Source organism: Heptranchias perlo, chromosome 1, assembly GCF_035084215.1.
Source record: "Heptranchias perlo isolate sHepPer1 chromosome 1, sHepPer1.hap1, whole genome shotgun sequence".
NCBI classification, from domain to species: Eukaryota; Metazoa; Chordata; class Chondrichthyes; order Hexanchiformes; family Hexanchidae; genus Heptranchias; species Heptranchias perlo.
In genome coordinates this window covers 160603210-160625410 of record NC_090325.1, presented here as the reverse complement: position 1 = coordinate 160625410, position 22201 = coordinate 160603210, and the positions used below count along the sequence as shown (strand labels likewise).

At 42.0% G+C, this 22201-nt stretch overlaps 1 protein-coding gene across 3 annotated transcripts in view; it reads left to right on the top strand.

Moving 5' to 3' along the window:
* The window catches only part of dctn6 (dynactin subunit 6), an 85904-nt gene that overhangs the window by 40547 nt on the left and 23156 nt on the right, over nucleotides 1–22201 (top strand). The window contains exons 1-4 of one of the 3 annotated variants that reach the window (XM_067992943.1): nucleotides 4603–4637; nucleotides 8089–8187; nucleotides 12941–13029; nucleotides 20959–21006. In XM_067992943.1, the coding sequence (XP_067849044.1) occupies nucleotides 4618–4637; nucleotides 8089–8187; nucleotides 12941–13029; nucleotides 20959–21006 (256 nt within the window). In that variant the 5' untranslated portion in view covers nucleotides 4603–4617. Of the gene's footprint in view, nucleotides 1–4602; nucleotides 4638–8081; nucleotides 8188–12940; nucleotides 13030–20958; nucleotides 21007–22201 lie in introns of those variants that run through there. The other 2 variants (XM_067992926.1, XM_067992935.1) reach the window with 2 other exon arrangements.

Genomic DNA, 22201 nt, shown 5'->3' with positions numbered 1-22201 from the left:
CCATGTCCTGTGTTTTCAAGATGTAACCACATTAAGAAAAATGTTTTAAATCACTTCAACCATTCACAAAACAAGTAAAGCAATAAACACTCAAGCTAAAGAAAAATTCTCTAGCTTGTAACAGGAGAGGGAATCTTCCCTTTTCCCTTTTCATCTGTTTTAAATCCTGTGTTATCCTTTATCTCTGAACTCCATTTTCTATCTCCAAGGTTTCCTTAACTCAATTTTGAACCGATTTAACATCTCGTGGGAAAGATCATTTATCAGGCTTGTATAGGCTCGCCTGTTTAAAAGTTTTCTCCTCCTCCACCATTGCTGGAAGTCTCTTCCTCAGTTCACTTTCTCGAACCTCTTCGACTGCCTCTTTCACTCGTGCAATTCCCAGACCATCTTTACACCTCACATTTTCCCTTTTCACTCTCAGTTTTGAGATGGCTCCTTTCTCCAGAAACTTTAAATGCTTCTGAACAAGCTACTACTGCTTATCGGTCAACAATCTCATCTCCAAATTGCTGGATTTCCTTCTCCTGTGCTTCTATTTCTAACTGTTTCTGCTTATTTTCTTTTTCCTTTAACTCTTCCGTGCCGACTGAGCCTGGATGCAGTAACCGCAACAGGGGTCTGTTTTAACGATACAGGCTTGTCATCTAAAACTGTAACCATGTGTTGCGAGCCTCCCGGCTCTAATTAATGTAGGGTTTGTATTGTTTGTCTAAAGCTACTCTTCAGATCATGCCTATTTAATTCCACCGCACTCAGATTATTCTGTAATTCCAGCACATTTCGTGCCAATACCTCACATCTTTGACTTCTCTCTATCAAAGCATCTGCACAGGTAATATTGTTTGCCCTAGTTAATGGAAGATGCCCTAACAATTGCCCCTTCTCCTGTTCCTTCTTTGAGACATCGTTCATTCAATCATCCAGCTGTTTGCCCTCACTAGATCCTATTTTGATAGGAATTGGCTGGGATTTAACATCCACCTGGGTGTTCCCCATAAATCCACTTAATTTAGAGGGTGTCCCAGAGGAAAACAGAGATTCCCTCGGCTCTCGTACAGAAATGACAGTTCTGGATGCTCCCGTGTCAACCAAATATGCCACGGTGGTCTCCAGCCGCAGCGGTTACACACGGTCATCCATGTAAGTCATATTGTAACGGTCACAAATACTTAGAGGCCTGTCCCCGTCATTGGTGGTGGGGGGGGGGGGGGTGGTTTGCGGTGAATTAACCGCTGGAATCACTTGTTGTTCGATTACGCATATAGGAGGAGCATTGGGTAACTCTTGTACTGCACCCCTTTTAATGCTGTGGTAATAAAGTTTTCTATGTCCACCAAACTGGGATACAGCTTTGCTGGTTTTTCTCCCCCTGAGTTCTGCTTCCCTTGTGGGCAGGGTTCCGGCAGTGGGGGGGGGGGGTGCTCTGCAAAGTTTGGTACAATGTCCCACTTTCCCACAATTGTAACATTGTTTATCAGCCCAGGGATTTATTCTGTGTCCCTCTCTTTGAGGAACCTCATATTTCCATGCTGGAGCTTGCATTGTACAATACTGATTGTTTTGGTTTACCCGCCAAATTTCTGTTCACCCATCTCAGTACCATCCGTCTCAGAACTATGGGGTCAGTCTGGGCTACGTTTTCTCGGTCAAAATCCACCCACGCCGCTTGCAGGTACTGTTGTGCGTGTCTAATCAAAGTCCTCAACCACCTAGCCTCAGCGGAACGGTCTGCTGGGGCAGCTCGATCTAGTCCTGGCCCATAGACGCTATCATAGTGTTGCCGTAAGCGATAGGCATATACCTTGGGATGCTCATTGGGTTCTTGCTTACACTTGGTCAATACCTGGCTGGGATTCCCCCCTGTTAAAGCCAATGGCAGTGAGTACAGACACTTGAGTTTCTGCCCAGATTCCTCTGCCATGTTTTCTGTCCTGAGGGAGCGCCCCATATACCATTGATCCCAGGGTGTACAGTAACAAGTGGACTTTTTCAGCTTCGTCCATCCCACTAACATCAGCAACTTGTTCTATGTCTGTGAAATGTTTCACCACATGTCCCTTGCCATCAAATTTGGGAATCTGTTTGGGCATTTCCTGTAGCTGCTGTGGGGTGTAGGGCACAGTAAATCTGCTGGCCACAGTTCCCCTTACACCTTGGGCATATCTGCATTGCACTTGACCTGTTCCATAGGTGCCATTGGAGGGGCCACTGCTACCATGATGGGGGGCGCTCGTCCCACGGCTGATCTTTCTTTAACTCACCCCAATCCTGGCCATCTAAATCATTATCACTATCATTTCCTTTCATGGAGCAGATAATTCCTTGTTTTACTTGCAGGTCTTTTTCTAATTCAGCTATCCTGTATCTACAATGGGATTGAGATATTTCTGTTCCTCTACGAAGTTCTTTATTGACGCTCATTTGTACTCATATTTAGATCATACTCGCCTTTAGATCATCTCTTTCCATAAGTATTTTGTGCAATTGCTGTAATGTCTCACTTTGAGCCTCCTGCAATACAACCTAATTCAGTTTCTTTCATTACTGCTTGGGTCTGAAAGTACTCTACATAGCCTTGGAGTGTTTGGACACGTGTTTCACTGTTTTGTCCCTCCCATTTCACATCAAGTGTCTTTTCTAACTTTTTCTCTACCTCTTCCACTGTCCGCTTTAGTTCTGATACTTTTTTGTTATTCATTCATGGGATGTGGGTGTCGCTACCAAGGCCAGCATTTATTGCCCATCCCTAATTGCCCTTGAGAAGGTGGTGGTGAGCTGCCTTCTTGACCCGCTGCAGTCCATGTGGTTAAGGTTCTCCCACAGTGCTGTTAAGTAGGGAGTTCCAGGATTTTGATCTAGCGACTTCTGTGTCTAAACCTGCCTTTTTTTTGTAGCGTCCCCCAACTGCCTTTACCTCTTCTAGGTCCTGCTTTAGATCCAATACTTCTGCTTCTAACCCTGCCTTGTGCTTCTCATCGCTTTTTTTTGTTTACTGAAGGCTACGAGCCATACAGCTTTAGCCTTTCAAAAAAATTTCGGCCTCTCTGCTAACATATGTATCCACATATCATCGTATACTTTGAAGGGGCCTACCTGATGGTCCTCAACCAGGAACCATTCTTCAATCTTTGGCAACTTCTTTGCTATGTAGTTTTGAACTGCTGCTTCCATTTTATATTCCACCCGCCTTACCTAAGCTGAAGAATAATTTCTCTCAGATTATACCTTCCACCCATTCCTGCCCAGAAAACTCTCTTCCCTGTTTTCTGTCTAAACGTGGCTCCAGTATTTTTCTTCATCCTGCTTGTTATATCCTCCTATGTCTCTCTGGACGTTGACCAGGGATTTTTCTTTAGCTTTTATTCTGCGGGGTCATTTCACGTGCACTGGTACACTTTCTTTGAACTATGTCAGAGTCCCTGACTGTTTGGACGCCATTATGTCGGGAATTTAGGATTTTTCCCAGAGATTCATGGATCTGGACAATGGTTCAGGCAAAGAAAGCCACCTGACGTGGTGGTTTTTGTGAATCCAAGTGTTTCTTTATTTAGTAATTTAAAAAGCACACATAGCAAATGTGAAGCAACTCAATTAATACAAGGATTGCTCTACCTGATAATGCAAGTGGGGGTTCACAACGTCCCTTACTTAATGATTTAAAAGAGCACAGGAGCAGGCGTCAAAGCAGTCGTTTAGGTCCAAAAGTAGGGAGTTGATTACTGTGGTAATAGGCGATGTGTCGAAATTCTTCTCATCAAGGTTTGTCTTTTCATCAAAGTTTAGAGACAAAGTTGTTTGATCAAAGCTCAGAATCAAAGTCTTTTTGTCAAAGTTCAGAAACAAAGTCTCGTTGGAGGAACGCATGCTGCAGCGGTTAACTCTTGAAGCTTCTGCCAGCTTCTCCAATGTTGTCTGTCTGTTTTGACTGCTACAATGTCTTATCTTTATATGCTTCTGAGCAAATAGGTGTGAACCAAGTTACGAGAAGGCCCAATTTGTCCATACAATTAAGATTAATGGCTGGTTGGACCACTCATGAACCGTGTGAACCCCTTATATCCTCCCTTCTACGCGAAGCCAGGTGTCCTATCAGTTCTTTGTCCTTCGCAGTTGTTGTTGACATCGAAAACCTTCTGGAAGTTTCTCCTTATCGGTTGTTATTGAAAGTCGCAGCCTGTCTACAGTTTCTGTACTGTATTGCTCCTGCAGCGTTAAACTGATGTCTAACTGTCCAGTTTAAACGGTCTGCACATCGCTGTTTTGCAATTGTGCATTTATACTGTAATGTCCAGGGTAAGTTAACCTTTGTTTTCAAATGTACTGTAAATATACTATCCAAGTGAATGCCTAAATCCTTAAAGGGACTGATTAACCCTTTATGTTGAATTGTCCAGTAGCTCAAAAGATTAAAAGATTGGGTTTAACCCAATGTCCAAAATCCTTACACCGCGGACGTTAGGCTGTCTGGTCTGTAATTGCCGGGTTTATCCCACTGCCCTTTTTTGAACAGAGGTGTAACATTTGCAGTCCTCCAGCACCCATATCTAAGGAGGATTGGAAAGTTGTGGCTAGAGCCTCCGCAATTTCCACCCTTACTTCCCTCAGTAACCTAGGATGCATCCCATCTGGACCAGGTGAGTACTGCCAATCTTTTAAATACCACCTCTTTATCTATTTTTATCCTATCCAATATTGCTAGTACCTCCTCCTTTACTGCTACAATGGCAGCATACTCTTCTCTAGTGAAGGCAGATGCAAAATATTCATTTAGTACCTCTGCCTCCACAAAAAAAATCTCCTTGTCCCTAATTGGTCTCACCCGTCCTTTGACTACCCTTTTACTATTTATATGTTTATAGAAGACTTTTGGGTTCCCTTTTATGTTAGCCGCTTATTCCCTTTTTTAGATCTCTACTGTATTATGAACTGTACTTTGTCATAAGCCTCCTTTTTCTCTTTCATTTTAATCTCTATATCTTTTGTCATCCAGGGAGCTCTAGCTTTGGGTGCCTTTCCTTTCCTCCTCGTAGGGATGTGCCTACTCTGTACCCAAACCAACTCCTCCTTGAAGGCCTCCCAGTGTCCAATTACTGTTTTTGCCTACCAATTTTTGATTCCAATCCACCTGGGCAAGATCTCTTTTTAACTCACTGAAATTTGCCCTCCTCCAGAAAAGCATTTTCACATTTGATTGTTCCTTGTCCTTTCCCATAATTATTCTAAACCTAATGATACCCCTACCTCTTCCTCTCTCTACCCTTCCACATCCTCTGCTCCCCATCCTTCGCTCTGGCTGGGCATACTGTACTGGTGTCACTGATTGCAGTCTTGTGGATGCTTGATCGGAACTCTACCCTGCTTCTGGCATCCTTTAGTGACCTTCGATTCTCTCCCACCCCTTCAGTCTGCTAACTCTCCTCTGGCCTCTTACTGTACTTCATTACCCTTCCCTACCAGCTTCTAACTCTGCTCTGTTTTTGTTACCTCCAGACTGAACTAATCCAATGCCTCTTGGCCAACCTCCCATCTTGCTGCCCCTTGGCGACATCATCTGAAGACACGTCAGGTTCCATATGTATGCTGACGATACCCAGCTCTACCTCACCACCACCACCTCTCTCAATCCATCCACTGCCTCTATGCTGTCATGCTGCTTGTCCGACATCCAGCACTGGATAAGCAGAAATTTCTTCCAATTAAACATTGAAAAGACCGAAACCATTGTCTTCGGCCCCCGTCACAATCTAGGTTACCCAGCCACCGATTCGACCCCCTCCATGGCCACTGTCTCAGGCTGAACCAGACTAGAACATAAGAAATAGGAGCAGGAGTAGGCCAATCGGCCCCTCGAGCCTGCTCCGCCATTCAATAAGATCATGGCTGATCTGATCCTAACCTCAAATCTAAAGAACACAAGAAGTAGGAGCAGGACCCGGCCACTCAGCCCCTGGGCCCGCTCCACCACCCACAGGGCCTTGACCGATCCGAACTCAGTTTCATGTCCAATTTCCTGCCCGCTCCCCATAACCCATAATTCCCTTTACTTCTAGGAAACTGTCCATTTCGGTTTTAAATTTATTTAATGATGTAGCTTCCACAGCTTCCTGGGGTAGCAAATTCCACAGACCTACTACCCTCTGAGTGAAGAAGTTTCTCCTCATCTCAGTTTTGAAAGAGCAGCCCCTTATTCTAAGATTATGCCCCCTAGTTCTAGTTTCACCCATCCTTGGGAACATCCTTACCGCATCCACCCGATCAAGCCCCTTCACAATCTTATATGTTTCAATAAGATGGCCTCTCATTCTTCTGAACTCCAATGAGTAGAGTCCCAATCTACTCAACCTCTCCTCATATGTCCACCCCCTCATCCCTGGGATTAGCCGAGTGAACCTTCTTTGTACTGCCTCGAGAGCAAGTATGTCTTTTCTTAAGTATGGACACCAAAACTGTATGCAGTATTCCAGGTGCGGTCTCACCAATACCTTACATAACTGCAGCAATATTCTATCCCCCTAGCAATGGAAGCCAACATTCCATTGATCTTGATCACCTGCTGCACCTGCATACTAACTTTTTGATTTTCTTGCACTAGGACCCCCGGATCCCTTTCTACTGCAGTACTTTCCAGTTTCTCGCCATTAAGAAAATAACTTGCTCTCTGATTTTTCCTGCCAAAGTGCATAACCTCACATTTTCCAATATTATATTGCATCTGCCAAATCTCCGCCCACTCATCCAGCCTGTCCATATCCCCTTGTAGGTTTTTTATGTCCTCTTCACTCTCTACTTTCCCTCCCATCTTTGTATCATCTGCAAACTTTGATATGTTACACTCGGTCCCCTCCTCCAAATTGTTAATATGGATTGCAAAGAGTTGGGGACCCAGCACCGACCCCTGTGGAACACCACTGGCTACTGGTTGCCAGTCCGAGAATGAACCATTTATCCCAACTCTCTGCTTCCTGCCAGACAACCAATCCTCCACCCATGCCAGAATATTACCCCCAATCCAGTGATTCTTTATCTTGAGCAATAATCTTTTATGTGGCACCTTGTCGAATGCCTTCTGGAAGTCTAAATACACTACGTCCACTGGTTCCCCTTTATCCACCCTGTACGTTATTCTGATAGCAACCTTGGCGTCTTATTTGACCTGAGCTTCCGAACCCATAGTGTCTCCATTACCAAGACCTCCTACTTCCACCTCTGTAATATCGCCCGTCTCTGCCTTTGCCTCAGCCCCTCTGCTACTGAAACTACCTTGCCCCTAACCTCTGCCTTCCCCTTGAGTTTAACCATTTTCTGTCTTCCCTAATGCCCCTCCCCCCATAATCCTCCTTCACCTTTCCCCATAGCCTCTAACCTAATTCATACTCCTCCTCATCACCCAACCATATTCTACCTTGCCCCTTTGATCACTTCTGGCCTCCATCATTCCGGTCCTTCCTTGGCCCTGTTCAAATTGACCCCACCCTCTAACCCTATGATCTGAGTATTGCACTTGGCCTTGACTCCCCTTGTGGAATATAACATTGTGGGGTATATCCCGGAGCAATATGGATGTAGAACAAAATAGATCTTTCAGATCAAAGGAACAAACGGGGGCATTCAGGGAAAAACACAACTTAAACAAAAAGCAAAAAACTGCAGGTGCTGGAAATCTGAAACAAAAACAGAAAATGCTGGAAACACTCAGCATGTCAGGCAGCATCCAAACATTAACTCTTCTGTTCTTTCCACAGACACTGCCTGTCCTGAATTTTTCCAACAAATAACTTACACCATTTAAGTAAATTAAACCAGCAATTCAAATCTTGCTACAGTTCTATTCTTAAGTGCGTCTTCACTTTTAACCTCTGGGGATAAACCTAATGGTTTTAATTTTACTTGGAAGGGCATTTTTAATTTCTTTAATTGCAACAATTAGTGCAAAATAATTTTTTGTTGTATTTTTAATAGTTCTGGTTCTCATACACTGCATTATTCTGACAAATGTACATACTTCTGTACCCTGTTGCTCTGTCCATAAGTTGTTGGGTGAGGGTGAAGGCAGTATTAATGGAGTCTCTTTTTTTAAGGACCTAGGACAGTAGTACACCCTAAGGCTCGCATTATTGCTGAAGCAGGTCCAATCATCATTGGTGAAGGGAACTTGATTGAAGAACAAGCACTTATTATTAACAGGTGAGTATGAGACCAAATGTTAAATGGGTATTCCCAAAGAAAAGCATTTGAGATGTAACAGAAAATTATTTTAATAATTTTGTTCTTTTAGTGTGTATACATTTAAAACAACTAGTGTAATGACACCTCACTTTCATTTTTCATTTACACACTTCCATTTGAAAGCTGAAACAAAACTTATATACAACTAATGATGAAGAAGCCAAAAGTGCAATATGTCTCATTACAGCTTTGAAAATTTTAGACAAATCCATGATCAGCTCAAACTGCGTATTTTCTTATAGTCTGCCATACAGAGAGCCAAGACCAAGTACAGAATTTGAGTCAAGCGATGTTCGAAGGTGGGGGAATAATTGGACACAGGCAAGGGAGTGGATAAGGCAGATGGAATGGGGATGGGGGAGAGAAAAGGCTGAGAAACCGTCTTGTGGTAGGGGAGAGGGTGGGGGCAAAGAGTCCATGTTTCCGGTCGGTGGGGAAGTTTGGCAGATTTTAATGCTTAGTGAGGAAGGGGCAATTCTGCTGCATAGTTAGGGAAAGGTAGAAGTGGTTAGAGGACGTGTTTTGTGTCTTAATGGTGGGGGGTGACGGGCAGAGAGGCCATTCTGGTAGACAGGCGTGAGTGCAATTATTTTGTGTTGATGCTAAGTTGTTTGTGGGGGGGAACGCGGGGAAGGAGAGGGTGATTTGATGACCATCTACAAGAACAAAAGTCCTTGTTTTACGGGGTGGGGGGAGGGAAGAGATTTTATTTCCCCAGATCGGTGAGCAGTGGTTTCTTGCAGTTCTTTCAGGAATATACTGCTTGAGGTATTTGCTGAAATTCTTCATCCACTGATGTTGTTCTACTTGTATTATTCTTTGGCATAATTTTGGCTTGCACCAGTATTGCACTAGGCCATATCATGGTTCTATGCTCAAGGGAAGGGAATGTGGTATTGCTGGTCAGGAGCTCCATTGCAATGCCCTATTACAGTATAGGTAGTCCATTAAGAGTATGCTTTCGCAAAATAACTGTCTGCTGTCTGCTGCAATGCAAGATATGAGTTGAGCCAATGCAAACTGTCTCGTGTTTTGAACTTAACCACTTTAAAGGTTGTTCTATTTCTGTGTATTTGTGTTTGTGGTTTTATCCCCCTTCCCTTTGTTGTCTTCCTTTTTAAATGCTGTTCAATTGTAATACCTTCCAGTTCTGATGAGCCAAAAAGAATAAAAATTGTGACATTCATTACAAACCCAGCATTTTCCACAACTACAGAGATTATGCTTCTTCCCATCCCACTGCTTTCTCCCAGGTTCTCTACTGTTGTCGCAATTGCTCTGACGATACTACTTTCCGCATCAGATCTTCCGAAATGTCCCCTCAGCATCTACCCTGTTAAGCCCTCTTAGAATCTTATATGCTTCACTGAGATCACCTCTCGTTTTTCTAAACTCCAGAGAGTACAGGCCTATTCTGCTCGATCTTTCCTCACAGGACAACCCTCTCATCCCAGGAATCAATCTAGTGCACCATCTCCAAGGCAAGTATATTCCTCCTTAGGTAAAGAGACCAAAACTGCACACAGTACTCCACGTGTGGTCTCGCCAAAGCCCTATACAATTACAGCAAGACTTCCTTACCCTTGTACTCCAATCCTCTTGCAGTAAAGGCCAACATACTATTTGCCTTCCTAATTGCTTGTTATACCAGCATTTTAACTTCATTTCAAGTACAAGGACACCCGAATCCCTCTGAACACCATTGAATAGTTTCTCACCATTTAAAAAATATTCAGTTTTTTTATTTTTCCTGCCAAAGTGAATAACCTCATTTCCCCACATTATACTCCTTTTGCCTACTTACTTAACCTGTCTCTATCATTTGCGTCCTCTTCACAGCTTACTTTCCCACCTAGCTTTGTATCATCAGCAAACATTACACTCAGTCCCTTCATCTAAGTCATTGATATAGATTGTAAATAGCTGAGGCCCAAGCACCGATCCCTGCGGCACCCTGTCAACCCGAAAATGACCCGTTTATTCCAGCTCTCTGTTTTCTGTCCATTAACCAATCCTCAATCCATACTAATATGTTACCCACAATCCCATGAGACCTAATCTTGTGTAACAACCTCTTATGTGGCACCTTATCGAATACCTTTTGAAAATCCAAACATATTACATCCACTGGCTCCCCCTTATCCAACCTGCTAGTTACACCCTCAAAAATCGCTAATAGATTTGTCAAACACAACTTCCCTTTCATAAAGCCATGTTGACTCTGCCTAATCATATTATGATTTTCTAAGTGCCCTGTTACTAAGTCCTTAATAATAGATTCTAACATTTTCCCTACTACGGTTGTCAGGCTAACTGTTTTCTCTCTCCCTTTTTTGTGGGGTTACATTTACCTTCCAATCCATGGGGATCGTTCTAGAATCTAGGGAATTCTGGAAGATCAAAACCAAGTACAATGCCTCTACTATTTCTGCAGCCACCTCTTTTTAAAACCCTAGGATGTAGGCCATCAGGTCCAGGGGATTTGTCAGCTTTTAGTCCCATTAATTTTTCTAAAACTTTTTTTCTTTACTAATCTTAATTACTTTTAAGTTCCTCCCTCTCATTAAACCCTTGGTTCCACACTATTTCAGGTATATTTGTTGTGTCTTCTACTGTGAAGACAGATATAAAATATTTGTTTAACTTCTCTGCCATTTCCTTATTCCCCATTATAATTTCTCCTGTCTCTGCCTCTAAGGGACCCATGCTTACTTTCACTAATCTCTTCCTTTTTATATACTTGTGGAAGCTCTTAAAATCTTTTTATATTTCTTGCTAGTTTGCTCTCATTCAATTTTCTCTCTCTATCAATTTCTTGATTATCCTTTGCTGATTTCTAAAACCTTCCCAATCCTCAAGCTTACCACTCTTTTTGGCAGCATTGTAAGCCCCTTTTAATCTAATACTAACTTCTCTAGTTAGCCATGGTTGGATCACTTTTCTTGTAGAGTTTTTATTCCTCAAGGGTATGTATATTCGCTGGGAATGTTTGCCGTTGCTTATCTACTGTCACATCCTTTAATCTAATTTCCCAATCTACCTTAGCCAAGTCACCCCTCATACCTACATAATTGGCCTTGTTTAAATTTAAGACCTTGGTTTGGGCTAAAACTCACTGTGAAATTCTACCATATTATGATCACTCTTCCCCAGGGGATCCTTTATTATAAGGTTACTAATTAATCCTGTCTCATTACACAATACTAAATCCTTGACATGTTGTTCTAGAAAATTGTCTCGGATAGAACTTACTGGGTTTATCAAGCCTCCATTGACCTCCTGCATATCTCCACATCAGTCATTAACATCATTTTCAGATGTTGACACCAATGCACGTAGGCCATTCCGTAGGAGGCCTATCTATTCAGCCTTTTAGAGTTCAAGGGATGTGTGCATTATCTGTAATTAGGTCTATTGAGGTTTTCTTACCAGCAAACGGCCTAACTACATTTGTTACAAAGACTGCAAGCAGTGGGACTCACACCTTGAAAGGATGCCTTTAATATTGGTGCATGGTCCATTGCCCAGGGGATCTTGCTTGGCTAGGTTTGTTAGGATTTTCTTAAGAACTACAGCTACAGTTGCTACAGGTGCCCTTTGATGAAAAGGGGTTATTTGGCAAGCAAGAATAGTGCTTGTGGGATGGCTGTAAATATAGTCAACAAAACCATTGAACAAAGGATGGGGCTTCCTATTGGGGTTTTTTCTCATCTCAGTGGCTAGCTGATTGTACACCTCCAAGCAGCTAAACATTTTGGTTCTTGGATGAACTTTAGAAATTGGCAGCAGTCACTTTACATTTTGTGAAGTGGGAATACCAAACAAAATTTTATAACCTCTCATATTCCTGGCGTTGTTCTGCTGAATTGTGGCTGTAATATCCTTTCTATGGTGGGGTGCGTAGAATTTCACACAACACTTCTATTGTGGCCTAACCAGTGTGTTGCACAAATTTAACATCACTTCCTTGCTTTTAAATTCAGTGCCCCTATGTATAAGTTCTAGAATCCCATTTGCCTTTTTATGACCTTTTCTACCTGCAATCCAGTTAGCCGTGCATCAGGCTTTATAATAAGTGCGTATGTTATTCACTTTGTTGCTCAGTAGAATGTTACCAACAAAGTGTGACAAGAAGTAAATATGACGTTATAGGAATTGTGTGCTATACTTTTAATAGATTATAGATGTTATGTAATACATAGATTATCTATCGTGACACCCATGTCGTGATGATGCACTGCCCAACTCACCCATCACCTCCGTCTTTGTTGACCTACACTGGCTTCAGTCCCTCAGCACATTAAATTTAAAATCCTATTCCGTGTTGTCAAATCTTTCCATAGCTTTGCAGCAGCAGTATCTTTGTAACTTCCTTCATCCTTAAATCCCCTCTTGCATCCTTCAGTCCCCCGACTCTGACCCTTTGTGCTTGCACTGCCTTTAGCTGCCTCAGCACTAACTTCTCCACTTCTCTCTCCAGCTTTTGAAAACTTTCTCAAAACCTAACTTTTAAACCACACTTTCAAACACCCTTCCTTTTAATTTAGTTTTTCCTCTTCACCTCCACCCCGCCTCACCCCCATAAAGCACCTTAGGACAGTTTCTGTGTTAAAGGTGCAACTTAAAATGAAAGTTGCTGTCATCTTTTGAGCAATAAATGAGTCCTTGCTTTCTAGTTTTAATAAAAATTACTAATTGTTGTTTCTTCCAGCTATCCAGAAAATCGCAGGCCTCAGAAGGGAGATATTGAACTCAAACTAATGACTATTGGAACAAACAATGTATTTGAAGTTGGGTGTCGTATCCTTTCTTGTAAATAATTATCAGTGGGATTTGCTACCAGAGTATTGGGTGACCAGAGTATTGGGTGACCAGAGTATTGGGTGACCAGAGTATTGGGTGACCAGAGTATTGGGTGACCAGAGTATTGGGTGACCAGAGTGTTGAGATTACTAACTTTTAGGTTAGTTTTAAGAATTCAATTTCTCCAGAAGATTTTATCTTCAATGCCAATAAGTTTGTTATGAAACTTAAGCAAAATCAGGAATTGTTTTTGGTGTGGTATCTGTTTCCATATGCACTGTGGTTGTATTAGTTTAAAGATATTTGATTACTGTAATCTAATCAAAGATAACCCAGCTCTTTCGTAAGATCAATGTTATCTCCAGCAGCTCTATTTTTGTTTTCAGCTAGGCTATCACAATGTTGATTTTTTACTAGTTAAATGCCAAGTGGTATCCTTTTAATTAGAATTAGTAAAACTTTATCAAGTTAATGTGAGTTGCTGCTCAACAAATACACAGTAAAATAAAAATCATAGTGTGGCTATTTTGAGTTCTTTTTAAAAAAAAAATTACTAGTTTCTGACAGCTGATTTTTTTCTCTGCTTGGTGACTTACTGAATTTGTTAACCCGTACCCCTTAGGCACCGGGAACTCTTGGTTCCTGGATGAACTTTAGAACGTTAGAATCACAGGTTACAGCATGGAAGGAGATCATTCGACCCATTGAGTCCATGCCGGCTCTATGCGAGAGCAGTCCAGCAAGTCCCACTCCCCCGCTCCATCCCCTAGCCCTGCAGATTTTTTTCCTTTCAAGTACTTATCCAGTTCCCTTTTGAAGGCTGTGATTGAATCTGCTTCCACCACCCTCTCTGGCAGTGCATTCCAGATCCTAACCACTTGCTGTGGAAAAAAGCTTTTCCTCATGTCACCTTTCAGAAGATTCAGAGGCAAAGAGAGAGTATGAGAATAGACTGGCGATCAACATAAAAGGGAATCCAAAAGTCTTCGACAGGCATGAAAACGGGTAGTAAGAGGACAGGTGGGGCCGGTTAGGGACCATAATAAAGGAGATCTACTCATGGAGGCAGAGTGGAAGGCCGAGGTACTAAATGAGTACTTTGCATCTGTCTTTACCGAGGAAGAAGATGCTGCGAGAGTCTCAGTAAAGGAAGATATAGTTGAAATACTGGATGGGCTAAAAATTGACAAAAGAGGTACTTGAAAGGCTAGCTGTACTTAAAATAGATAAGTATGGGATGCATCCTAGGTTGCTGAGGGAAGTAAGGGTGGAAATTGCGGAGGTACTGGTCATAATCTTTCAATCCTCTATCGATAAGGGGATGGTGCCGGAGGACTGGAGGATTGCAGACCCCTATTCAAAAAAGGGGAGAGGGATAAACCCGGCAATAACAGAGACAATAATCCGGGACATAATAAATTGGCACTTGAAAAACTATGGGCTAGTAAATGAAAGTCAGCGCGGATTTGTGTTTGACTAACTTGATTCCGTTACTTCTTCAAAGAACTCAGAGAGTTGATGGGGGTAGTGCGGTTGATGTGTATATGGACTTTCAAAGGGCATTTGATAAAGTACCACGTAATAGACATGTTCGGAAAATTAAATCCCATGAGATTAAAGGGACAGTGGCAGCATGGATACAAAATTGGCTAAAGGCCAGTAGAGAGTAGTGGTGAACGGTTGTTTCTCAGACTGGAGGAAGTATTCAGTGGTGTTCCTTAGGGGTCAGTATTAGGACCACTGCTCTTTTAATGAGCTGGACTTGGGTATAGAAGGTATAATTTCAAGTTTGCAGATGACATGAAACTTGGAAATGTAGTAAACAATGTGGAGGATAGTAACAGGACATAAACAGACTGGTGAAATGGGTAGACACATGGCAGATGAAATTTAACACACAGAAGTGTAAAGTGATGCATTTTGGTAAGAAGAATGAGGAAAAGCAATACAAACTAAATGGTACAATTTTAAAGGAGATGCAGGAACAGAGACACCTGGAGGTGCTCAGACACAAATCTTTCAAAGTGGCAGGACAAGTTGAGAAGGCTGTTATAAAAAAAAAATAATAATATGGGATCTTGGGCTTTATTAATAGAGGCATCGAGTACAGGAATAGAGGCAAGGAAGTTATGCTAAATCTTTATAAACCTGTTTAGGCCACTGTTCAATTCTGAGCACCACATTTTAGCAAGGATGTCAAAGTCTTAGGGAGAGGAGATTTACAAGAATGGTGCCTGGGATGAGGGACTTTAGTTATGTGGCAAGAAGCAGTAGTTGTTCTTAGAACAGGGAAGGTTAAGGGGATATATGATAGAGGTGTTCAAAATCATGAACGGTTTTGACGGAGAAAAAAGGGAGAACTATTTCCAGTGGCAGATGGGTCGGTAACCAGAGGACACAGACTTAAGGCGATCGGCAAAAGAGGCAGAGGCGATATGAGGAAACATCTTTCTTTTTACGCAGCAAGTTGTAATGATCTGGAATGCACTGCCTGAAAGGGTGGTGGAAGCATATTCAGTAGTAACTTTCAAAAGCGAATTGGACAAATAATTGAAGGAAACAATATCACAGGACTATGTGGAAAGAGCAGAGGAATGGGAATAATTGGATAGCTCTTTCAAAGAGCCAGCACAGGTACGATGTGCCGAATGGCCTCCTCCTGAGCTATACCTACTATGATACTATGTACCTACTGTAAACGTACTAATTAACTCAAACCATCAGGAACCCGCTAGATTTTGCTAGCAATGTGTAGGGCAGGTTGTGGCTTCTTTCAAGAGTGCTGGGTGACATGAGGTGTCACAAGGTATCAAAGGGAAAGTGGCAAGTTGGATTGTACATTGGCTCAGTGGCAAGAAACAAAAGGTAATGGTCGAGGGGTGTTTTTATGACCGGAAGGCTGTTTCCAGTGGGGTTTCGCAGGGCTCAGTACTAGGTCGCTTGCTTTTTGTGGTAAATATCATTGATTTAAACTTAAATGTAGGGGGCATGATTAAAAAGTTTGCGGATGATACAAAAATTGGCCATTTGGCTGATTGTGAGGAAGGAAGATGACAATGGATTGGTCAGGTGGGCAGAAAAGTTGGAAATGGAATTCAATCCAGTGAAGTGTGAGGTAATGCATTTGGGGAGGGCAAACAAGGCAAGGGAATACACAATAAATGGTAGGATGCTGAGAAGTGTAGAGGAACAGAGGGACCTTGGAGTGCATGTCCATAGATCCCTGAAGGTAGCAGGAAAAGTGGTTAAGAAGGTATACGGGATTCTTTCCTTTATTAGCCGAGCCGTAGAGAGGTTATGCTAGAACTGTATAAAACACCAGTTAAGCTGTACAGAGTAATGAGTACAGTTCTGGTCACCAGATTACAGGAAAAATGTGATTGCACTACAGAAGACACAAATCTTTGAAGATGGCAAGTTGAGAAGGCTGTTAAAAAGCATATGGGATCCTGGGCTTTATTAGTGGAGGCATAGAGTACAAAACCAAGGAAGTTATGCTAAACCTTTATAAAACACTGGGCCTCAGCTGGACTATTCTGTTCAATTCTGGGCACCACACTTTAGGAAGAATGTCAATGCCTTAGAGAAGGTGCAGAGGAGATTTACTAGAATGGTGCCAGAGATGAAGGACTTGAGTTATATGGAGACACTGGAGAAGCTGGGGTTGTTCTTCTTAGAACAGAGAAGGTTAAGGAGAGATTTCGAGGTGTTCAAAATCATGAACGGTTTTGGTAGAGTGAATATGGAGAAACTGTTTCCAGTGGCAGATGGGTCGGTAACCAGATGTGACAGATTTAAGGTGATCGGCCAAAGAGCCGGAGGTGACATGAGGAAACCTTTTTTTTTAATGCAGTGAGTTGTAATGGTCTGGAATGCACTGCCTGAAAGGGTGGTGGAAGCAGATTCAATTGTAACTTTCAAAAGGGAATTGGATAATACTTGAAGGGAAAATATTTACAGGGATATGGGGAAAGAGGAGGGGAATGGGACTAATTGGATAGCTCTTTCAAAGAGCCAGCACAGGCACAATGGGCCGAATGGCCTCCTCCTGTGCTGTGCCTATTATGATACTACAGATATGATTAGACAGAGTCAACACAGTTTTATGTAAGGGAAATTGTGCTTGACAAATCTATTAGAGTTTTTTGAGGGTGTAACTAGCAGGGTAGATAACAGGGAACCAGTGGATGTAGTATATTTGGATTTTCAAAAGACATTTGATAAGGTGCCACATAAGAGGTTGTTACACAAGATTTGGGCTCGTGATTGGGGGTAATAGCATGGATTGAGGTTGGTGGACAGAAAACAGAGAGTAGGAATAAATGGGTCATTTTGGGGTTGTCAGGTTGTAACTAGTGGGGTGCCGCAAGGCCCAAACATAATTTGGGCCTCGGCTGTTTACAGTGACTTGGATGAGGGGACCGAGTGTAATGTATCCAAGTTTGCTGATGATACAAAGCTGTGAGGAGGACAGAAAGAGGCTGCAAAGGGATATAGACAGGTTAAATGAGTGGGTGAGAAGATGGCAGGTCAGAAATGTGAAATTATCCACTTTGGTACGAAGAATAGAAAAGCAGAATATTTTTTAAAAGGTTAGAGACTATGAAATGTTGTTATTCAGAGAGATTTGGGCGTCCTTGTACGCACATCACAGAAAGTTAACATGCAGGCACAGCAAGCATTTAAGAAGGCAAATGATATGTTAGCTTTTATTGCAAGGGGTTTGGAGTATAAGATGAAACATTTACCTGAGGAAGGAGGAAGCCTCCGAAAGCTTGTGAATTTAAAATAAAATTGCTGGACTATAACTTGGTGTTGTAAAATTGTTTACATTTGGAGTATAAGAGCAAGGAGGTCATGCTGCAATTATATAGGGCTCTGGGGAGACCACAGCTGGGGTACTGTGTACAGTTTGGTCTCCTTGCCTAAGAAGGATATACTTGCCTTAGAGGGGGTGCAATGAAGATTCACTAGATTGATTTCTGGGATGAAAGTGTTGTCCTATGAGGAGAGGTTGAGTAGAATGGGCCTATATTCTCTGGCATTCAGAAGAATGAGAGGTGATCTCATTGAAACGTATAAAATTCTTAAAGGGTAGATGCTGAGAGGTTGTTTCCCCTGGCTGGAAAGTCTAGAACTAGGGGTCATAGTCTCAAGATAAGGGGTCGACCGTTTAGGACCGAGATGAGGAAAAATTTCTTCACTTGGGGTTCTGAATCTTTGGAATTCTGTACCCCAGAGAGTGGTGGATGATCAGTCGTTGAGTATATTCAACTCCACTTTCCCACCATATTCCCATATCCCTTGATTCCCTTAGTGTACAAATATCGATACCGATATTTGTACACTAAGGGAATCAAGGGATATGGGAATATGGTGGGAAAGTGGAGTTGAGGTAGAAGATCAGCCGTGATCTTATTGAATGGAGGAGCTGGCTCGAGGAGTTGTATGGCCTACTCCTGCTCCTATTTCTTTTGTTCTTATGCGAAGCACCTAACGATGTTACAGTCCCCACCACTTAAAACGTCGACATTTAAGACAGGCAGTCGCTGGTATCTGCCATAAAGCGATAACCATTATCCATTGCCATTAACATCAATTTCAAAGTTACCGGTTGTAGCATCTTAAGTGCTCCGTTTATTTCGGGTAGAAACCGCTGTGATATTGTATACAAAAATGGACACACTCCTAGGGACACTCTGTCCTAACTTCAGAAAGATACTGTTGGCCACCCAAAGGAAAACAGTGTTCTAATTTCATTAGTATGTAGCAAAAGAAGTAATGTGCTAGTCAGACAACAAATGAAAAGACAATACAGAAACCTGATTACCTTGGCGACCCTAGTTTGAAAACGGGTGCATCAGTGCAGTGTGGCTATCTTCCCCTGTCCGTTTCCGACAGCATTGCTTGTATTTTACACCCTGTTTACTGCTGTCACCTCCATTTAATAACAAATCACTTAGGGAGGTGGTTGGAGGAGGAACTCACGATTAATCTGAATTCAGAAGTGCATTCCTGGCATCTTTATATCTTGGATTCAAAGAAATACTATGAAGGTATCTGCTACTTCAGGCTGCAAGGGTGACCTGAAACTGCCATTCACAATCTAAACAGAAGATTACCCCTCAGATTTTAACTGGGTAATTATTTTATTCTGACACCTATTCACTCTTAAGAGGACTGCCGTGCCACTGCTCCAGTAGGTGGCGATGTTGCACCATATATACTTTATTCTCTCTGGAATGTAGGTGGCTCCATCTCTTATCAGCAGAAGTAGAACTTTGCATGGCTGTTACCATTCACTCTTCTCAAGATATCAATAATCTAGTTCACACATACTGTCTCCAAACTAAGCCATAATTCTTTACACAGATCCTTTGATGAAACTTCCTTTCCTTCTTAAATTACCCTAAACTTGAAAACACATCCTATTTTGCTTAGCTCACAGAACCCTAAAGGCCTAATCTAAACAGTGTTAGCCTGTATCTCAGAGTAAATTCATATTACACAGATTAGTACTGACTTCTGTATTAAGCTGTTTTCCCTTGTTTGTCACCTGCAATTTCTACACTTCCTCCTTTATTGTGGCCCTCAATGCTAATTGATCCAGTATTTGCAAGAAGAAAATTCCTCTTCTACACAAGAGTAGAGATGGGCTGTATTGTTTTAAAGCTGTAATTTTAAGAGCGAGGCTGAAAAAAGAAAATCAGCAAATGCTAGGAATTATGCACCAGCACAATCAGCATCAGGATGTCACTTTCAATGCAAAAATGTTATTCTGAGAGTTGTTTCATCCATAAATTGATTTTTTGTTTCTCTTACCCAAATATTCTGTAGGCCTCTTGGAATTCTGACTGCAACAGTTATTCCAATACAAAAAATACAAAATTTGGAATCCTTCGAACTTTCATTGGTTCCTGCATTAACCAGTGATATTTTTGTATATTGGAGACAGCGTTTATTAGTCTTTGTTTAAAATATCAGTCTGAAGTACTACTGTTGAGTAATTACTGTACGGAGATAAATTGCTGTGATGTTAGTATTTAATTACAATTTTGCTTCAGATATTTTGCATTTGTGGACTTCCCCAAATGCTCACTGACATAACTACAGATCATGAGGGTCCCAGATTTGATAGCTGGTTTGTACTAAGTTAGTGCATCTCAGACAGGGCAGCATTCGGGTGCTAGTATTGGCATCGATGTCTCAGAGGTGGGGGTGGGTGGGGGAGGAGAGTTGTGAACAATATTTGTAAGAAATAAAAACAGAAAATGCTGGAAATACTCAGCAGGTCAGGCAGCATCTGTGGAGAGAGAAACAGAGTTAATGTTTCAGGTCGATGACCTTTCGTCAGAACCGGGAAGAATTAAAACTTTAACAGTTTTTAAGCAAGTACAGAGCCAGGTAAAGGAGATTGGAGGAAAGAACAAAAGGGATGGGGTGGAGGGTAGGAGAGATTAAATGACAAAAGGGATAATTTTGCAAGGCAAAGAAACAAAAAAATGGCAATAGCAGAACCATTACCAGCACCTGCTATCTGAAAAAACGAGCAGTGGTTATGATCTGAAGTTATTGAAATCAATGTTGAGTCCCGCATCGGCAGTATTTTGTTTTTTGAATGCTTGCATTAGTTGAGTATATTCAAGGCTGAGATAGATAGATTTTTGGACTCTTAGGGGAATCAAAAGATATGGGAATCGGCGGGAAAGTGGAGTTGAGGTTGAAAATCAGCCATGATCTTATTGAATGGCAGAGCAGGTTCGAGGGGCCTGATGAACTATTCCTGCTCCTGCTCCTATTTCTTATGTTCTTATGTAAAGTACCGGGGACTCTTCCTCAGAATGACAAGTTGCCTTCGCAAGAGAAAGATTGGAATGATGAGGAAATTCAGGGAAATGGTTAGTTTTCTTTAACTGTAATGATCAGATTTTGAAGCTCTGAAGATTGGAGATAACAATGTAATTGAATCTAAAGGTGAGTTGCTTTTCTAAATTCTTTTTGCTGAAACAGGCTATTCAAGAAGTTTCCAATGAAGTTTGTCAGTAGTTAGAGATTTCTCCATTACTGTTTCATCCTAGCAGTGATTTCTGAAAATTTCAAAGCCTCAGAAAAACAAAATACAGTGGAATCTTGAATACCTGCACTCTTGTTATTCAAATTCTCAATTATCCACGAGGATCTTGGCAGATAAATGAGAGACCAGCAGGATCAGGGTTGACTGCAATGTTGCCCTGCTGGCAAGATTGGCTGGTGCTATGCAACTGATTAATCTGGTGATTTGCCACGTCAGAGCACTGCCCACACATCCACCTGTGTCTTCAGACAGACCTGTTGGAGACCCAACCGAGTGGGTTAAAAGTGAAAGTGCTTCTTCAGTTGTGAGTGCTAGAGACAGTATGCTCTCACCTCTGCTGATCCCATTGGAATTCCCTGAGCACTGATTTTAGCCAATTTAAAATGAATCCAGATAGTCTGAGCCTCAGAAGAATTTTTAAAAAAACTCACAAAAACAAAATCTTGATAATTAAGTGGTTGGTGAGCACTGCAACGTAATGTTTCAAATTTATAGACTTTAAGATGTAAGAAAAAAAAATAAGAAATATAGATAAATAGTAATAAATAATCAGACAAATATCCTTGCTGAAAAGTATAATACCTGAGAACATCTCTGGAATGGACTTGTGATTTATAAAAGTTTGATGGATCCGAAAGTGTGAAAAATGCACCATCAGGACATATGGGCAGGGTAAGGTCAGTTACCCAAATAAGAATTCTGTACACGAATCTGCGTATAGCATAAGAAATAAAACAAGTGGTGGAAGCAGAGTCAATAGTAATTTTCAAAAGGGAATTGGATAAATACTTAAAGGGAAAAAATTTACAGGGCTATGGGGAACGAGCAGGGGACTGGGACGAATTGGATAGCTCTGTCAAAGAGCCGGCACAGGCATGATGGGCCGAATGGCCTCCTCCTGTGCAGTACCTACGAGGACGAGCAACATCCCCAGCCTCGCCAGGCATGGTGTGCACTTCCACCACTTGCACCTCCACAACACTGCCGCGCCACAGGCACCTGCACAAGAGCACAGAGTGCAACAACAGAGAGAGAGACGTCGCAGGATGCACTACCCCCGCCACAGGGTCTACAGACCAAGGCTCAGCTTCCTGG